Genomic DNA, 19,134 nt, shown 5'->3' with positions numbered 1-19,134 from the left:
TCTTTTTTCCAGCAAAGATGTCACGGAAATTAAGCTTGCCAACTGAGCTCAAGCCAGACTTGGGTAAGCCTTAACTTCGTGTTCACGACTCGTCATAGCTTTTTTTTAAAAAGGGCTCTCACCCCCCCCCCCCCCTCACCACATCACCACATCATCCTCTCACCATCGTCGGACGACCTTCATCTCCCTCTCTTCCTTTGGAACGGTTCACATTAAAAGGAACGCCCGACGAGGTTGTAAATTTTAATAACACGTAGGTTAAACTCAGGAAATATTTTATTCATTTGAAAAAGGAGGGTCAGCGTGACCTTGGCGATAACTCAAAAACTTGACCAAAGTTGAAGAGTGTGAATAGATTTTATATGTACACGGACAGGGGATTCACTAGCTAGCGGAAGATTTTCTCAAGTTTTCGGTTTTAAGGGTTTTGCGTTAAGCCCCTCTGGAGAACCAAACTAACGCAGCGGTGTTCAGCACCGTACAGATATGTCAGTCTGGTTTTCCATTACGCTAGCGAATAGCTCCTCACGCGTAACCCAGCTTTTCCAGACAGAAGGGCTCCTTTTTCTTTCTTTCTTTCTTTCTTTCTTTCTTTCTTTTTCTGTTTTGTTTTGTGTTTGTTTGTTTTTTTGTTGTTGTTTTTTTTTTCCTTTTAGGAAGCAGGCTGAGGAAGTACAGCTGGTCCGTGTGGAAAATCAGTCTTCCTTTTTTTCTCTCTTTTTTGACATATATGCAAAGGTCATTCCAACCCCAAAACCACACTCGTTACTGCTTTACCACTCTGCAGTATCCTGAGGCATATTTCTCCTTTAGTCATTGGGGATTTTCATTAGATAAGTCTGCTGCTGTGTTCTGAGATTAAAATAATGTTAATCCAGAGAAATCCAGTTTTTCAATCACAGCATCTCGGGTTAATGAAGGAGTCTTGTTGATACAAGTATTAAACTTGTGTACATCAATAAAATCAACAGAACCGTCAAAAAATATATCAGTTTCATACATTCATAAATTTGATTTTTTATTTTTGATGTTATTTTATTTATTTATTTATTTATTTATTCATTTGTTTATTTGCAGCTGCACTCCACTTGTTTTCCTCATCAGATGATGTTGATTTGAAAACAGCGCCTAAACACACATATATACATATATATTTGTGGATTTGCCATCTATCTCACTGGTACAGTGGTCAAGTTCTCATCTGCTACGGGCGATGTCCACTTTCATATGCAACACTGAAACTCATTGCCTCTGACACGCAAATGTATATTGTTCTTTATGTGATTTGCATTACATTACTGCTAAGACCACCTGATGTTTATTTCCATTTGACAAATTCAGTGACCAAAAAACAAACAAACAAGAAAAAACAGTAAATATGAAAAGCAAAGACAATACTGACTGACAGGTCATTGTGCTCATTGTAATCACAGGTCATTGTAATCTCTGTAATGCTGAAGCTTTGTCTTATACCCTTGCTTGGAGCGGGTGCAGTACCTCTTTTTTGTCTTTCTCCCAACTGTCCTACTCTCTGTATGTCCTCCCCGGGCTGCCGTACCCCTAGACAACCGGGACAACTCCTTCAGCCGCTCCCGGAGCTCCAGCGTCACCAGTATCGATAAGGATGCGCGGGAGGCCATCACCTCCTTCTATTTCTGCGAGACGTACACCCATAAGACGGACACCGTGCTCAGCCCCAGCCTGTGGGTGGGCACGTCTCTGGGCACGGTGCTGGTTATCTCCCTCAACCTGCCCCCTGCTGGAGAACAGAGGCTACTGCAGCCAGTCATCGTCTCACCCAGTGGTGAGTCCACTCACTGACCACACGTGGAGGGCCTTGATGGTGTGGGCCCTGTCCCAGTTTTTGTTCAGTGCTCCCTCCTCTGCCCTTTCTCCTTGTTTCTCTCTTAACGAACAGGAAAAAAAACTGTGGTTTTGGTAAAAACTCAGTAAGGAATTTATGTGATTTTTTTGTTGTTGTTGTTACTGCATCTACACACTCATTCCTTTTAGTAACTTCATCAGGACGAGATACAAGGTAAAGGAGCCATGGTACAGGGGCCTGGAACAGGGCCCAGTCATTCATATATTTCAAATATTCGTTTGAGGTCTACCAACATCGCTCACATTCACACAGACACAGACTAACACGAGCAAAACTGGTCTCCGTGTGTGTGTGCGCATGTGTTCGTGTGCACGCGTGTGCGTGTGTGTGTTTTCAACTCTATACATTTCTGCCCATACAAGACTTTGATTTTGCTGATGCAGAGTTTTGAAATGTTTTTAAAAAGGATCTGTTGGGGTTTTTTTTTTTTTTTTTCGCTCATGAGGGTATACCCACCCCAGGACATCCCCTGGTCTGTTTCAGTTCATTTAAATCAAATGTCAATGCGTTTGAGTTTTTTTTTTGGTTTGAAGAGGCAGAAATCTGCGAGTGTCTCTGATGTTGTCTTTTCTCTCTCACAGGTACGCTGATCAGACTGAAGGGTAGCGTTTTACGGATGGCTTTTCTGGACGCCACGGGCTCCCTGTTGCCGCCCCCGTCCGAGCCCTGGCACGAGCCGAACGCCCCCGACGACCGGGAAGAACGGGACAAAGTCCGTAAGCGCCGGCCCATGTCCGTGTCCCCCTCGGCGTCCCAGGAGCTGACGGAGAACCAGTACGCGGTGGTGTGCTCGGAGAAACAGGCGAAAGTCATCGCTCTGCCCTCGCAGACCTGTATGTTTAAACACAACATCACGGAGACGTCCTTCGTGCTCCGCGCCGACGTGGTGCAGATGGGCACCGGCATCTGCGTGGCGTGTTTCTGTGCCAACGGCCACATCATGACTCTCAGGTGAGACGGCACTTTTTTTTTGTTGCTGTTCTTTCTTTTGCTGGGGGGGGGGGGGGGGGTGGAAGAGGGGGGGGGGGCTCTGAAGGACGTGGGCCACCTAAGTCTGCGGTTTCTCAGGTTTGTGTGGGGGTATACCGATGCCCTACTGCAAACTCTAGAAGGACATTATTTTTTTTGATGTGTCATCAGTCGATGATGTCAGTGGATATTAATATACGCAGTAGCGTTGTATTAGAAATGAACTCATTAGAGGTGCAGTGCACACAGATAATGCGGATAAATCCTCTCTCCACTCGGGCCCCCGTACTGTGGTCACGAACTATGATATTAGCAAATAAGCATCAGATTGATTTTTTTTCTTTTACCATCAGTTTTTAAACAGAGGGTAAATGGATGTATGCGTAAAAAAAGGAAACAGTAACATTGAAGTTAAATTCACCCCACCTTGACGTCATGAGGGTGCAGCACCAGGAAAGGGTTCAAGCCCAAGACCGTTCACCCAGACTGGGAACATGCTGCGTCGGAACTTCACGGACTGGTCAGAAAAGCGTTAGAAATCGAGACGGAAGTCCACAGGACAGACGGGACCCGTAGTTTTACGGGTTGGTGAGCAGTCAGTAGTAGCTGTACCACATCTCATCATACAGTACCCATGGCATATAAACCCGAACGTTTTTTCTCACGGTACATAATAAAGCCACTGTGTAAAAGTGTGTAGAAGAGTGTGTGAGAAAACAGAGAAATCTCATTAAAAGTTTACCTCGTCCTCTGAAGTTTTCTTTTTGTCGTCGCGACCCGTTATTAAGTAGAGGGCGTTGTTTGGGTGTTATGAGGGATCGCTCTCCGACAGATGTTTACCGAGCACGAGCGGTTGCATTTCGCCGAGCGGCTATTTTTGGTAAGTAATAACGTCCTTCGAGCCGACTCCCGGGCCAACGCGGCGCCGGGAGTAACGCAGATGGAAGGAGGCGCGGAGTCGTGCCGTAGAGGGAACGCTTTTCTGGCCTTTGTCCATCCCGTTTGCTCTCCGCCTCATAAATCTTCAGCTCAGACGGCAGTGCAGACGCCCATCTGCATGTCTGTGTTTGTGTCGGTGTCAGAGGGAAAAGGACGTACCGAAAGAGGGGAAACCCAGGGTGACAATCAGTCTCCATAAACTGAGACACGCGGCTAAATAGCAGAACAAGGTCAGGGAAGTTCGTCTGAGTGGATTAATTAGTTCATTAGTGCATTCCATTCTCAGTACTGGGGAACTCAGCAATATGGTTCAGAAAGGGCAAAAGAAAAACCGTTTCTTAAAACGACGGAATGATTTTATTACAAAGTCGTGTTACTCTACACGTGACCCGTGTCAGAAACACGCATCTGTCTGAAGTTTGAAAGATCCAAAAACTGTCCCTTTCACTGCAAGCCAACTGTCCAGCCTCGAGCGTAAACGCGTCTTAAGCATGAGATGTTTCACCAGCATTAGGACCAGGGTTAAACTAACATTTGAAGAGTTGGAATGACTAAGCTCCGCCCCAATTCTCTTCAGTTTTTGTCGTTTTTCTGCTAAAGTTACTTTAATTCAAACAGGGCCAAACACACACCATAAGACTACCCTATAGCGTCTTCATCAGAGTTGTCATTTATCTTGTCTGTTATGAAGACAGAACCATCACAAGGAGAGAGAACATTTTGGGCGGTATTGGGACAGATCCCAGCCAATCAAATACTTCAGATCCTTGTTTGACCCCAGTCTGGTTATGAGGGGCGTGTGTCTGATGTTAGGAGCGATCAGGGAGCTGCGGTTGTTTTCATACCTGGAAATGCATCTTTTGTAGAGAGTCCGTCACCGCAGAAAAACGTCATTCATGGTTTAATGATGTTTAAAAACATATCATTTCATATGTTTTTCAGAGTGTAATAAATACATACACAGCAAATTCTATAGTGTTAAATGTACTCTGAGAGAGTTCATTTTAACACTATGCTGGTGTTTATTTTGTCCCAATCTTTGCTTTGGTAATTTAACCCTCCCTAAAGTGTTAATAATACAACTCAAATAATATAACTCTGTAGTACGAGTTGAATCTCCAACACTTCTCAATGACACCAACTCCCTTTTGCAATTGATTCCTTTAGTGTTAAATCATGCTTTTGCAGTGTCTGTTCAACTCTATATTTAACACTTTTGCTTAACACTGGAAAATCAACTCTGAGAATTTTGCTGTGTTAGTGAGGGGCTTGCTGCCCTGGTTGTGTTTGTCACCTGTAATAGATTCTCGCCTTTAACGCCATGTTCTGTAAGTGCTTGTGTCTGAGTACATGAATATGTGCTCTCTTGCTTTGTGCAGCTTGCCTGGGTTAAGGCCGTTGTTGGATGTGAATTACCTTCCGCTGACGGACATGAGGATAGCCAGAACCTTCTGCTTCTCCAACCTGGGCCAGGCCCTGTACCTGACCTCTCCCACCGAGATCCAGAGGTTAACCTACAGCCAGGACGTCTGCGAGAACCTGCAGGTCAGCAAAGGAAAAAAAAAAACGAACACGCAAACAAGCAAACAAACAATAATAATAATAAAAAAAACCTACACTTCCCACAATGCAGTTCAGGGTGAACTCCTGTCTCTGCTGCTTTCAGAGCTGTGGATGAAAAGAGTGATGTTGCATTTCAGGAGATGCTGGGGGAGCTGTTCACTCCTGTGGAGACGCCAGAAGCTCCGAACCGTGGCTTCTTCAAGGGCCTCTTTGGTGGAGGGGCGCAATCTCTGGACAGAGAAGAGCTTTGTAAGCAATAGTCAGATTGATTAATTGTCCCACTAAACATGCTACGTTCACACGCTCACACACACAAGTACACAGAGAAGACCACACAGAGCGAATTGATTTTTTATTTCTGCCTTACGGACATTGTTTACCCCACGGCAAGGTCAAACGTCTTCCTATCTCATTATAGCTTGTGTGTGTGTGTGTGTGTGTGTGTGTGTGTGTGTGTTCCTATGTATCCTCCTCACAGGATGACAGACCACACAGGCGTTTTGTGTGAGAGAAGTTATTGTTTAAAATAAAAAAAAAAATTACAGATGGAGAATGTTTCTTCATAGCTGTCTGTCAGTTACTGGAATACGATTGGCTCTCCTCATCAAAGCCTGTTGGGGTTGTCTCCACTGTGTGTGGCCCAACCCTTATATTAAACCTCATCCTGCCTCTGCAGTCTTTCTTTTTCTTACATTTCTCTTTTTTTTTATCAGGCCTTTTTTTTCCCCAGTTCGCCTGTGATCTCTCCTCTGTAGTCTCATTCTCTTTTCCCTCCTCCTGTTCCCCCCCCCCCCCCCCTCTCTCTCTCCTTCTCTCTTTCTTTTTTGTCCCAGTTCGTTTTACAATGCTGCGATGTTATGAGGCCAGAATGTTCGCATTTGCATTGCCAAAGCATATGGTGATGATTTTTATGAATAAAACATCTCCCTCTCTCTCTCTCCCTCTCGCTCCCTCTCTCTCACTCACTCATTCTCCCTCTGTCCCTCTCTCTCTTTCCTTCTCTTTCTCTCTCCCCCTCTGTTTTTCTTTCTTTCTCTCTCTCTCTCTCTCCCTCTCTCTCCACCTCTCTATCTCTCTCTCTCTCCCTCCCTCTTTCCTTCTCTTTCTCTCTCCCTCTCTCTCTCTCTCTCTCTATCCTCTCTCTCTCTTTCTATCCTCTCTCTCTCTCTCGCTCTCTATCCTCTCTCTCCACCTCTCTCTCTCTCTCTCTCTCTCTCTCTTTCTCTCGTCTCAGTCGGTGAGTCAGGGGCTGGGAAAGCGTCCCGTAGTCTTGCTCAGCACATTCCGGGCCCGGGGGGGATTGAGGGGATGAAGGGCGCGGCGTCGGGTGTGGTGGGTGACCTGGCGAGGGCTCGGATAGCCCTGGACGAGAGAGGACAGAAACTGAGCGAAGTGGAGGAGAGGACGGCAGCCATGATGGCCAGCGCCGACTCGTTCTCCAAACACGCCCACGAGGTACGCTCCCAGTCACCCTCCAGACACACACACACACACACACACACACTCCCAGTCACCCTCCAGACACACACACACACACACTCCCAGTCACCCTCCAGACACACACACACACACACGCACACACACTCCCAGTCACCCTCCAGACACACACACACACTGACAGACACACACACACACACACACACACACTCCCAGTCACCCTCCAGACACACACACACACTCACTCCCAGTCACCCTCCAGACACTTAAACACACACACACACACACACACACTGCGTGACATCGATAAAAACACACACCAGCATACAGTTTACAGTTTATACAGGACCACCTGCACTGAAGGTACTTTCACGTTAGCAAACTCTCTGAGCGTCTCCTACACCCAGACTTGATCAACTGCCCAGTCACTCGGTGCCAAATAACCGACTGGTCGAGACCAGTCATGAGCTTCGTTAGCAGACAGGGTTAAAAACATGTACTCATGCCAAAACCTGGGGAGGAAGGGGAGGGGGTGTTTGACTTAAATTTAAGTTAACTGGCTCCCTGACAAATGCCGCTTAGTCTAACAGGAGCACATCTTCTGGCCTCTCAGCCAATGGGACGAGAGCAAAGGAGCCGTTCTGTTCGACAGCGTTAACCCATGTTATCTGTCTGACGGAGGAGAATTCCTGCTCTGTAGAATAGCCCTCAGAAGTGAATGAGTTATTTGTTTTGTTCTTCTTTATGTAAATTCACATTCACACAGATAAAATCCACAAATTCACAAACTGATGGTGAATATGTTCTGCTGTTGTGTGTGTGTGTGTGTGTGTGTTTTGCAGCTGATGCTGAAATGTAAGGATAAAAAATGGTACCAGTTCTGATCTCCGGAGGAACACTGCACGGCTCAGGGGGTACCCCTCACATGGCCTCATCCGTTACTCCACCCTCTCTTCTTCACCTCCTCCTCCTCCTCCATCCCTCCATCCATCGCTCCTCTGCCGGACCAACGGAACCCTTCGCTCTTTCCTAGCACAACGTCAAATACTGTGACCTCAGTCCTGCTTTGTGAACTGAGGGACAGACGACACGGGGAGACGGAACACGTGTCTAATGAACGAACGAACGAACGAATGAACGAACGAACGAAACCGCCCCGACCGTGCCCTTTCATCGTTATTATTTTTTGTTTGTTTGTTTGTTTGTTTGTTTTGTTCGCATCCGTTTATGGAAAAAAGCCGTTTCCATCCTCCCTGCTCTCTGCGGCGGCTCAGGGTGGAAAGGCCCGGAATCTCGTCCCACCCTCGCTGGCCCTGGTTCATTCTTCTGCTGTCCTCTCGAGGTCTCTGCTCCCCCCCACCCCACAGTGGAGAACAGACACGAAAAAAAAAAAAAACAACAACAAAACAAAACAGAGACTACCAGAAACTAAACTAAACAACAAATACAACAACAACAACAAAAAAAACAACAACAAATGAACAACCGTCTCAAAGGAAAAAAAATCTCAAAATGTTAAAAAAAAAAAACAATAAAAAAAGGAATAAATATATTCATTATTCTACATAAATATATATATATCGAAATCTGTATAACTGATTGATGCTGTATTCATTCACCAACTGTCAAAGTTCAAAAGTCAAGAGGAAGGCTCACAACGGGAAGGGCTGGCAGGTGCAGAACAGGAAGTGGAACTCCCCAGTCACAGGAAGTGATGTCACTGGGGCGACAGCGGCTGACTGTGAAGAACGAGAGATTTGGTCTCCTTCCTTTTGTTGAGACTCTTCTCTGCTCATGTGTTCAGACCCATCTTCTCCTTTCCTACTTCCTTTATTTTTTCATCGTCCCGCCCCCTTCCTCCCCCCGCCCCTTTTCTCTCCCTCTTCTTCTCTCCTATTGGTTCAGTTATTTGTTTAATCGACGTGTCAGACTCAAAATTGAATCTGTAAAATCTACTGTAAATGTTCAATGAATTATTAAGAGCTTTTATGGGGGTTATCATTTGGTCGACGATGAATTATTTTCTTGTGAATAATATTTTATGTTAAAATACCATCACCCAAAAGGTTTATAACTAGTTGATTGCAAATCTAGGTTATCAGACATCTGTGAACGAGACTGTAATTTATTTATTCACTATTTGTAAACCTTTTGCAGGTGTTTTGTAGATGGTATTGTCACATGATCTATGAATCAGGAGTCACTTCTACCCCGCCATCTTCTCGTCAAAGTCCTCCGCAGTTAAGGGCTGGTCTCTAAAGAAACACAGAAACACAATTAACAAATTCATTCAAAAAATAATAATAATAGTAATAACAATAATAATAATAATAAGTGTTAGTCTGAAATGTTGTCATTTGCTGTAAGGGGTAAACAACTCCATGGTTAAATCTGTCCGAGTCCTTCGGTGTTCCAGCCGTGGCAGCTGCCTTTGTTTGGCCCGAGGCGTGAACTTGTCCCCCTCCATCCGTCGCGTGCTCAGCCTGTCCTGTGATCAGTTTTGCAGTTTCAATGGTGTTTTTTTTCTTTCTTGTTGTTGTTGTTTTTTCTTTTCTTTTCTTTTCTTTTCTTTTCTTTTTGTTTCTTTTTATTTCTTTGTTAATGTATCATTTGGCTCTCTGCTTCACGTTCTTTGTGCTTCAGTCCACGTGACTTGTCTGAGGTCATTTGCAGGACTTTTAATGTGTTACGGGGATGCAGAGTGCCATAACTGATGGGAGGTAGCCATACAGGGCTTTTAACTGAGTGAAAACACTGTCAAAGCCTGTGACCAAAAAAATCCAAATAAGCTAATATAGAGGAAGACGCATCCATACCGAATTTACACAAATTCCACCATCTGTTCACACAGTTTGTCGCAAAAAAGGGTCAAATTAGGGTTAAGTCACAAAGTTTTATTTTGTTTTTTTTTTTAACCAAGGAATTCCGCCATGTTATTTCTACAGGGTTTTGACAATTGTTTTTTCACTTCCTTTGAGGAAGTGATAGCCATGCACCAGTGCAACATGGGTAAGGTAGTCTTTTGAAAATCCTGCCATTGGACTGGAAAGGTCATGGTACTACTTGAAATCTCATTTGCCATTTTGGGATTGATATCCCTAAATATATATATATATATACATATATATATATATATATATATATATATATATATATATATATATATATATATATATATATATATCATCTAGCTGACACAAACAACATTAAGTAGAATGTGTCCAAGATGACAGGAATCAGGACAGAAAATACTTTTCCTCTTTTCTTTATACTGATATATGGTTATGTGATTATATTTTGCCCCTTAATTAAATGATCATTGTATGAAGTGGATGTTTTCTGTAACCTAATTTATGGATTTCAGGAAAATGCTGCTATATATGTTGTGTCTTAGATCTCTTCTAAGATTTCTGTTGGTTTCTTTTTCTTTTTTTTTTTTTTGGGCTTAAGGTCAAGGTCAAGGTCATGTCTCTTTCTCTCTCTGCCCCTTGGCCAAAAAAAAAACAGTTGTGTACCTGAACGGAGGTGAAGTGGTGAGACAATCTGGGTGCACACATTCCAGACTGGAGACAGACGGGGTGACACCAGGACATTTGCCATAACTTTTTCGAACGCCAAAGATTTACTTTCGTTTAGTTCTGTGTATCTTCCCTGACAGTGTTGGCGTTTGTGGTGAAATCTGCCTTTTGTGAGTTTTAAAACCGTTCTTCAAAAACAAAACAAAACCATTAAAAAAAAAAGGAGAAAACAGAAAAGAACAGACTACCAGTGAACGAAGCCGGTCTGTCAGGCTCTAAACGGTTCTCGATGTTTGAATCTGTTGTTATCTGTAAAACGTGTTGCAGTGTTTCACTCGCGTGGTAACGAAGTGATCTTCAACGCTCTCGTCTCATGCCGCGTCCCGACGGTCGTTTTGTTTACGATGGTGAAATCTGTTGAGTTTTCATTAATGCCACTGTACTGTTCTACCTCCCTCAGAGAGTTTCCAGATGTTTCCTTGATTCAGTTTATTTCTTTGGAAGAGAAGAGAGATGGAAGAGAAACTGGCTGGTTGGGCGGTGGGAACAGGGAATGGACAGGTAGAGAGAACGGTGTGTAAATGCAGGTTTGTGTAATTGTGGTTTATGAGGACACGTCCTGTGACCTTTTGACAGACATCACTGTGAGTGGGAGGAGCTTTGAGATGGAGATGCAAACCAAGGGGTTTGTGCATTAGGCACATATACTGTTGGCACAACCTAATCAGATACTCCGACCAATTAGATGCTGGGATTAATCAAATACCAAATGCTAAAGCTAGTCAACTCCTCAGGCCAATCAAATACTCAAACCAGTCCAATACTCAGGCCAATCAAATAGTTTCACCAGTCAAATACCAAAACCAATCTAAAAATTTGAACCGTTCAGATAGTTACACCACTCAAATACTAAAACTAATCAAATACTCAGACCAAACAAATCAGTTGGGGAAATTCTCTTGGATGCCTTTCCCCTTTTTTTGGTCCTCAGTGCATCTGGCTCATTGGTCCATGTCCAGCAGAGAAGAAAAAGACACACACTACTGGATATCACAAATACCAGAGAGGATTTTTAAGAGACTGTATGAAAAGCACTAAATGCTCAAACCAGGTTAGCCTTATAACCTGACCCTGTACTGTGTTTGTGTGTGTGAAAAGCAGGAGTCGAGGAGAGAAATGCCCCCCCCCCCCCCGGCTCCAAATTCACATACTCTTGCACCTGATGGAGAAATGATTTTGATTGGGTATTTTTAGCACGACACTGTTAAAATCCATCCGTATTTGGGGTCACACTTTTTCTTTCAAGTTTCTTGTCCTCTTTTTTTCAGGTTTAGTGTTCAGTGTCATGTGAATGTTGATCGCTCGCCCCTCATAATCTTCCAAGAGAGAGAAAAAAAAAACAACTTGAAGAAAACATCACGGACACCCCCCCCCCCCCCCTCCATTTCTGTTTTTGTTTTTTGTTTTGGTTTTGTTTTGTTTTCCCTCTAATGGTTTAAAATGTATTTCAGTGGGTGTTTTTCCTTTCTTTCTTTCTTTCTTTCTTTCTTTCTTTTTGACATTCAGATCCAGAACATCCTTTCCCGAAATAATATACATGTGGTATGAGGAAGACGTTCTCCTCATCTTCCATGTTCTTCGTCTTGGACATAAACGGTTATCAGTGGGTTGCAGTATTTTCTCATTGTAGCCGATTTTTTCTTGTACAGTTTTATGCAAAATTTCACATGGATGTTTATGGATATCTGCTGCCACAAACAAATTTAGAAATTCTGTAGATAGAAAATAACTGTGCAATGGAAAATAAAAATGATGTAAAAAAAAAAAAAATCAAATATGATGTGTATTTTTTTAAAACGTTTACAACTAAATACTGTAACTGTTAGTTATACAGCGTCAAGTCAATAGTAAAGAATATTAATGGATATGGCTTGGGTATGTGTTAAGTTTTTGTAAAGTATTAAGTGTACATCTACCAAGTTTCTCCTGTTCATCTGCCAGTTGCGACGCTGACGGGAACAAGATCAGATCAGATGTTTTCCTATTCAGCTTCCGGAGATCCACGCGCTGTAGCTTATTTTAGCTATACATGCCGTAGTTTATTTTTTTAAACAGATTTGTTTTAAACCAGACGAACTCAGTCCGCAAGTGGTGAGTGTCTTAAGGAAACCGCGGTTAGTGGGTTAGGGCTACGAACGAGATTTCTCACTTGGAATTTTTCAGGTCCTCTCGGTACCATGAAACTGGAGCTGGAGCTCAAATTGATTTTAAATGCTGAGGTAGAGTGCCTCAGCTGATCTCTTTTGGCGCATGCATTACTCAGCCTGGCCGCCAGGAGGGGCTGTAAGCAAGGGGCTGTATAATAGTTAATTTCTCTCAACGTCAGAGAATGCAGCATTGACACAATACTATTTTTAGGTCTGTGACCATAAAAGAATTATTCAATGTCTGAAATTGATGTTAAGCCATTCTTATGAAACAGCTCTAACGTAAATAGAGTAGTACATAATATTATTATTCAAAGGTGCCCAGATCAAATCCAGTCCTGGGTGGATGAAGTTTTGCAGCATTTTGTGTCTACCTTACACTTAGTGTCTGATTTCTTTTAAAGGGGAGATCGCTGCGTGGATTTTTCAGCCAAACGGAGATCACAACGTCGTAATTTTGTCCCTCCCTGACTGGATTAAAGCGCCCCTAATTTTTGCGTTAGCGCGGAGCAAGTTTACCATCACTCTGGCTTCTTATGCTTTGTGATAGAATACTTGGGTGTCCTCTTCTCTGTTTTAAAATCTTGTTTTAAAAACAGAAGCGTGTCGTGCTCTAAACATTTACAGGACTGTTAAGCCACCAAACGTTACCATAGTAATCGTGTCGTGGTCCTGGATTGGTGTAAAGGTCATTACAGTATCTCCTAATTGCTGTCTTCTGTTCACCATTCAGAGGACGCGTTCCAGCTGAGTATCTGCAGGTCTGATTCAGCTAATCTTGGATTTGATAATTAATTATTCAGTCGAGGCGGCTGTTCAGGGGTACGAACGGTTGAAAACGTCCATGGGACAAAAATAGAGCGAGAGCTAAGAAAAGCTGTTATTATGGTGAGGAGACTAATTTGTATGATCATTGACAGCCTCGTGTCTGTTGGAATTTGTGCAGTTCCCTTCTTATGTCGTAGAGGGCGCTACATGACAGCTGTATAATGATAAACAAGGCTATGGATTTAAATAGGCGAACCAGTACACCCAGCGAAAGAGGAGACGCGTTGGAGAAATAGGTGTCAGAGAGGATTCTGCACACACAAGGGACAGCAGACCGCTGAAGACATTTTGTCTAGTGCTATCCAGCTCATATGCAACCGGCGCTCAAGGAATCACCAACGGGAAAGTTTGTGCTACCGCTTCAACACATTGGCAACGTGGTTTGAGAGGTATTAGTGGAGAAATGCCAGGAGAGACTTATCAGCTGAAACCGACACCCTAGTCAAGCCGGAGTCTCATGTCACTTGTTTGGACACAAACTCGTTCCTGATCAACTCGGTGCAGATCGGTAACTTTGTGACTGTCAAGACACCGATGCCGGATTTGTGACGCTCTGGTCACGATTAGCTGTCCCGGTGGACAAACCGGAGTTTGCGCCGCCGCCAGGACTATTAGGGTGCGCATAATAGAATAGTGGCAGCAGCTTCGTTACCACACGCGCTTGTCTTGGAACCGGAGAGACGCGTTGTCATTTCTCTGCAAGCAACACGGTCGGCAGAATTGGCGTTTTTGAACATCTCGACGAGAACGGAGAAAGCGCAACGCAACGTAAAGGCCAATTCACGTCCGTTTGGTCTGTATTATTGTATCATATGCTTGGCACCTGGGCAAAACTGTCACGTCGTGTGTTTTGATATGCTACAGTGACATTTAAAAAATGTAGCACATGGGCTTGTTTGGTGATTTGTAGAATCGATTTTTAATGCTTTAGGGAGGAGTTACCATTCAAAAGCGAATGGCTCTCTAAGCGAGGCAAGCAAGTGACTGGGGCGCTTTGCTCTGTTAACTGCTAAATGGGATTTCGGTGAAGTTGAATGTTTTCACCATTGTCACTTGTCAACACTGTCAAATCGCAAACGAATACACCTGTCTGTCCCCGTGGGACTATATGGTGTGTCAGGTCATCGCTTTCTTCTCTTGGTTTTACCTTCAGTTTAAGACTACTCCCCCCCGGCAAACTTGAGGATTTTGGGGATTTCTGTTACTCGGGAGAAAAAGCACGGTTTACTTCGCTTTGGGAATATCTTCATTCACACGCAGCCGATCAATGGCAGCGTTGAACAGAAAAGTTGGACACCAGATGAGCAACGTACCTTGTTCGGAATACTATCCCAAGGTTTTTCAGCGACATCGCTGGTGAATCGCTCGAGTTCTAACCTTAACGTCCACACCTAAAGGATCACTGATTTTTACGATTGTTCACAAAACATTTAACTTTGCCTCTCAAAAATGATGAGTAGCGGTCCTAATATCGTTTACGAATGGCTCAAAACCCTTCAGCTGTGTCAGTATGTTGAGGCTTTCGTGGACAACGGGTACGACGACCTGGAAGTTTGCAAACAAATCGGAGACCCAGACCTGGACGCTATCGGTGTCTACATTCCGCATCACCGGCAAAGAATCCACGACGCCGTACAGAGGCTAAAAGATGAGGATCAGGAGACTGCTACCGGGCTCTACTTCACTTTGGAACCCATGCCTCCGACACCCACCGTCTACTCCAGTCGTATAGCGGAGCAATATGAGACAAGGCTCCGAGGTTCCAAGTCATGGACAGAGCAGAGCAGTGACCGCACCGGGCGCAGCATGGGCTACATGGGAGCGCATCGGAACTTGACTCTGGGAAATCGAAAAGAGCTGTTGATCTACCCGAAGCTGAAGCTGAAAATCATGATTAGGGATAAACTCATCAGAGACGGAATTAACCTCGCCAGACCGCCCTACTCTAACAAGGTAAAACCGGGTTACTGTGTTCATTAATTGAATGACGAACTGCACTCGGACGTTTTTTTTTCTGCCGGTTCAGCAGCACAGAAACTCACAATTCCGAGTACAGGTGCATGCGTTCTCCCCTCCAGATGACCCAGCCAACTTATCTGCTCCCCCGAAATGAAAGTCTCTATCTCTTTGGAGTGTCTGTGTGTCACCTAATGTGTTTCAGAACACAGCAGTGGCTTCAATATTAAATCTTGACACTCATTGCTACACCCATAGGCATGAGAATGTCCCTCAACATCCACCTGTGTCCTAGAGGCTACAGCCCTCAGGCATTCCCATAGGATCTCTCCGCATATAAAACAGGTGCTACCCTCTGACAGACAGATCAACAGCATGTTCCGGAACCATCTTCCACGGAAGGGAATGTGAAGGCTGTGAGTGGGTGTTGTGGTGCTTACTCGTGGTTTGTGGGTCTCCTGGTGAAGAATTGAGGTTGAGGATTTGGGTTGGAGTTTGACTGGTGTGTGTGTGTGTGTGTGAATGGATTTACTGGGTTAGGGTTAGGGATTTACTGGCTGTGAAAAGCTTTTTGGATGCTAGTTCTGTTTTCTTTTGGCTTGGTCAGCTGAGTTTAGGGTCCAGTGACTGGGTCAGTTGGGCATTGGCTGTTGGGTGCAGGTTTGGTGTGTGTGTGTGTGTGTGTGTGGCAGACTGGTCTGTGAGTTGGCAGGTCTGACAGAAGCACTCTGATGTACTGTTGGCCCAGAGTTCTGATGGGTATTGATTGGTGAGTGTAGGAAGAGCTTTGATTCAGCCACTGATTTCCTGTCTACTGTCTGACCTGCAACCTGGATTTATTTTCATTAACAGCCTTCATCCTGTGTGTGTGTGTATGTGTGTGTGTGTGTGTGTGTGAGAGAGAGAGAGAGAGAGAGGAGGTGGCATACTCAGGGAAAGCCAGACCGGTCCAGTCATCGAAGGCTCTTGGCACTGGTTGTTTATTACAGAGAATGAATGGGAGGGATTTGTTCTAAGAAGTTTAAGGATTTTTCTCAGTAGCCCTACACAAGCACTCTATGCTCTTGGAAGATCTATGGCTATCACAGGGATAAGTGTGTGTGTGTGTGTGTGTGTGTGTGTGCGTGTTTGTGTGAGAGAGAGGGAGGGAGAGAGAGAGAGAAAGAGAGAGAGAGAGAGAGAGAGCACGATGGAAATGGAGAGCTGAGCATCTCCAGTTTGTTAAATAGTTGCCATGGCATAAAGTTGCTTGTTTTCGAAGACAGTTTCTGTATCTGGCTCATCTCACGGGAATGAATATTTTCTTTCCTGCTCTTTTCCCTCCCCTCCCCTCCCCTCCCCTTCTCTCTCTCTCACTTGCTCACACACACAGCCAAACAGAGAGAATCATTGGAGTAGCATGGGACTATGACAAGGCCAATTATGAATGCCACTCTGTAATAACAACTGAACATTTCTGATTCCAGTGAACAGTACTGCGGAGTTCACTTCGGTTGAATAAAAACATTTCCAGGTTCCTTTCAAACACAAGCACATACCCAGTTTTCAGAAAAACACATCATTCTTGTTATTCCAGTGAAAAGGGTTGAACCGAGAGGCGTGTTTGGCTCCGCTTTGATTTCTATTTTAGCTTTACCTGCCGCTGTCTGACCGCGAAGCAGAGCTAAACCTTATCGAATTCACGCGTCCACAGCTCCAAAGTTACTGTTAAACGCGCGGGCCGTGAAACGAGTCCACGATGAGAAAAACAAACTTGTGATGTAACAGGGAGGTGTTTGCCGTCAGCGGAGACTCATTTGCTGATGCTCTTCAGCGAGCTGATGGCCCCTCTCGCTGTGAAGTCGGACTTGCTAATTGGCGTCCTCGTGATCCAACGTCAACCGTTAAAAGCCTCATTTGGTCCAGTCTGTTGTGGAAAAAAAGCGTGTGTGTGTGTGTGTGTGTGTGTGTGTGTGTGTATGTGTGTATGTGTATGTGTGTGTGTGTGTGTGTGTGTGTGTGTTTAACACTGAACATATGTTTCCGCTGACACATAGCCTGAACATATGTTGGAGCCAAACAAATTCCACGACGATAATTAGTAAGAAATGCTCTTCTGGTTTTTTGTTTTTGTTTTTGTTGTTGCCCCCCCCCCCCCCCCGCCCGGTTTATGAGGCGTTAGTCTGTGCTCTTAAATACTCTTGAGTCAAAGTGTGTGCTGTCAGAGGCATGAACTTTGTCGGTGTTTGGACAGAGTTTGAGCGTGTGTACCAGTATGTGAGAGACAGTATCAGGCAGAAAGGAATTTTGAGGAAAAGAAAGGAAGAATGTGTTTGCGTGTGTTGTCAGTGCGTGTTTGCATTTAGTTGTAGTCGGTTTGTGGGCATAGTCAGAATTTGTTTGTGTGTGTGAAGTCAGAGTGTCTGTGTGTGTGTGTGTGTGCGCACGCGTGTGCGTGTGTGTGTGTGAAGTCAGAGTGTGTGTCTGTGTGTGTGTGTGCGCACGCGTGTGCGTGTGCGTGTGCGTGTGTGTGTGTGAAGTCAGAGTGTGTGTCTGTGTGTGTGTGTGCGCACGCGTGTGCGTGTGCGTGTGTGAAGTCAGAGTGTGTGTCTGTGTGTGTGCGCACGCGCGTGTGCGTGTGTGAAGTCAGAGTGTGTGTCTGTGTGTGTGCGCACGCGCGTGTGCGTGTGTGAAGTCAGAGTGTGTGTCTGTGTGTGTGCGCACGCGTGTGCGTGTGCGTGTGTGAAGTCAGAGTTTGATTGCATGCAGTCAAAGTGTTTTTGTATGACTGAGTTGTTGTTACTGCTGTTTGTTTTCTTGTAGCTCTCCTGCTAATTTAGCTTAAATGAAGCGCGCTGATCACTCTCTTCCACTTCTGCTGAATCACTCCCCCCCCCCCCCCCAGTCTCTAACATCATGTCATCAGTGTTTGCCCTCCCCCCCCCTTTTCATCTGAATACCTCATTCTGCCTCCTTTCTCTTTTATTGGTAAAAGGAGACCTGAAGTAAAGAAAAAAGCCTCTCCCTCTCTCTCTCACTCTCCCTCTCTCTCTCTCTCTCTCACTCTCCCTCTCTCTCTCTCTCACTCTCCCTCTCTCTCTCACTCTCCCTCTCTCTCTCTCTCTCTCTCTCTCTCTCTCTCTCTCACTCTCCCTCTCTCTCTCTCTCACTCTCCCTCTCTCTCTCTCTCACTCTCCCTCTCCCTCTCTCTCTCACTCTCCCTCTGTCTCTCTCTCTCTCTCTCTCTCACTCTCCCTCTCTCTCTCTCTCTCCCTCTGTCTCTCTCTCTCCCTCTCTTTCCTTCTCTCTCTATCTCTCTCCCTCTCTCTCTCTCTCTCTCTCTCTCTCTCCCTCTCTTTCCATCTCTCTCTATCTCTCTCCCTCTCTCTCTCTCCCTCTCTTTCCATCTTTCTCTCTCTCTCTCTCTCACTCTCCCTCTCTCTCTCTCTCCCTCTCTTTCCATCTCTCTCTATCTCTCTCCCTCTTTTTCCATCTCTCTCTATATCTCTCCCTCTCTCTCTCTCTCTCTCCCTCCCTCCCTCCCTCCCTCCCTCTCTCTCCATCTCTTCCTCTCTCTCTCTCTCTCTCTCTCTCTCCATGGTACAACTTTTAGAAGTTTCATAAAAGTTGGTCTAATATAATTTCAGGGCTTTACATGGTTATTAAAAATTAATGCGCCATAACTCTTCTAACTGCTTGGTACGGACTGGTTACATTTCTCTCTAATCACATTTGGCTTTTGGTCATGAGCCAGGCATCATTCCACTCTGTCCTGTTTCTGTGTAATGCGCAGGACACGTCTGTGTTCCCTAGTGGAAAAACAAACAGGAGTGTGTGTGATGATGGGAGAAAC

The 19,134-nt window shown here is 44.7% G+C and overlaps 2 protein-coding genes across 5 annotated transcripts in view; both read left to right on the top strand.

The window, feature by feature from the left end:
- Positions 1–7,677, top strand: part of stxbp5a (syntaxin binding protein 5a (tomosyn)) — an 82,340-nt gene extending 74,663 nt beyond the window's left edge. For 2 of the 3 annotated variants that reach the window (XM_030771715.1, XM_030771716.1), the window contains exons 21-27: positions 13–63; positions 1,565–1,804; positions 2,467–2,836; positions 5,173–5,338; positions 5,494–5,605; positions 6,591–6,811; positions 7,636–7,677. In XM_030771715.1, the coding sequence (XP_030627575.1) occupies positions 13–63; positions 1,565–1,804; positions 2,467–2,836; positions 5,173–5,338; positions 5,494–5,605; positions 6,591–6,811; positions 7,636–7,677 (1,202 nt within the window). Of the gene's footprint in view, positions 1–12; positions 64–1,521; positions 1,805–2,466; positions 2,837–5,172; positions 5,339–5,493; positions 5,606–6,590; positions 6,812–7,635 lie in introns of all 3 variants that reach the window. The other variant, XM_030771714.1, reaches the window with a different exon arrangement.
- A 7,118-nt stretch (positions 7,678–14,795) lies between these two features.
- Positions 14,796–19,134, top strand: part of sash1a (SAM and SH3 domain containing 1a) — a 211,156-nt gene continuing 206,817 nt past the window's right edge. For both annotated transcript variants that reach the window (XM_030771574.1, XM_030771576.1), the window contains exon 1: positions 14,796–15,299. In XM_030771574.1, the coding sequence (XP_030627434.1) occupies positions 14,796–15,299 (504 nt within the window). The remainder of the gene's footprint in view (positions 15,300–19,134) is intronic.

This window comes from Chanos chanos, chromosome 4 (assembly GCF_902362185.1).
Source record: "Chanos chanos chromosome 4, fChaCha1.1, whole genome shotgun sequence".
Taxonomy (NCBI): domain Eukaryota; kingdom Metazoa; phylum Chordata; class Actinopteri; order Gonorynchiformes; family Chanidae; genus Chanos; species Chanos chanos.
This window is presented reverse-complemented; position numbering and strand designations above follow the sequence as displayed.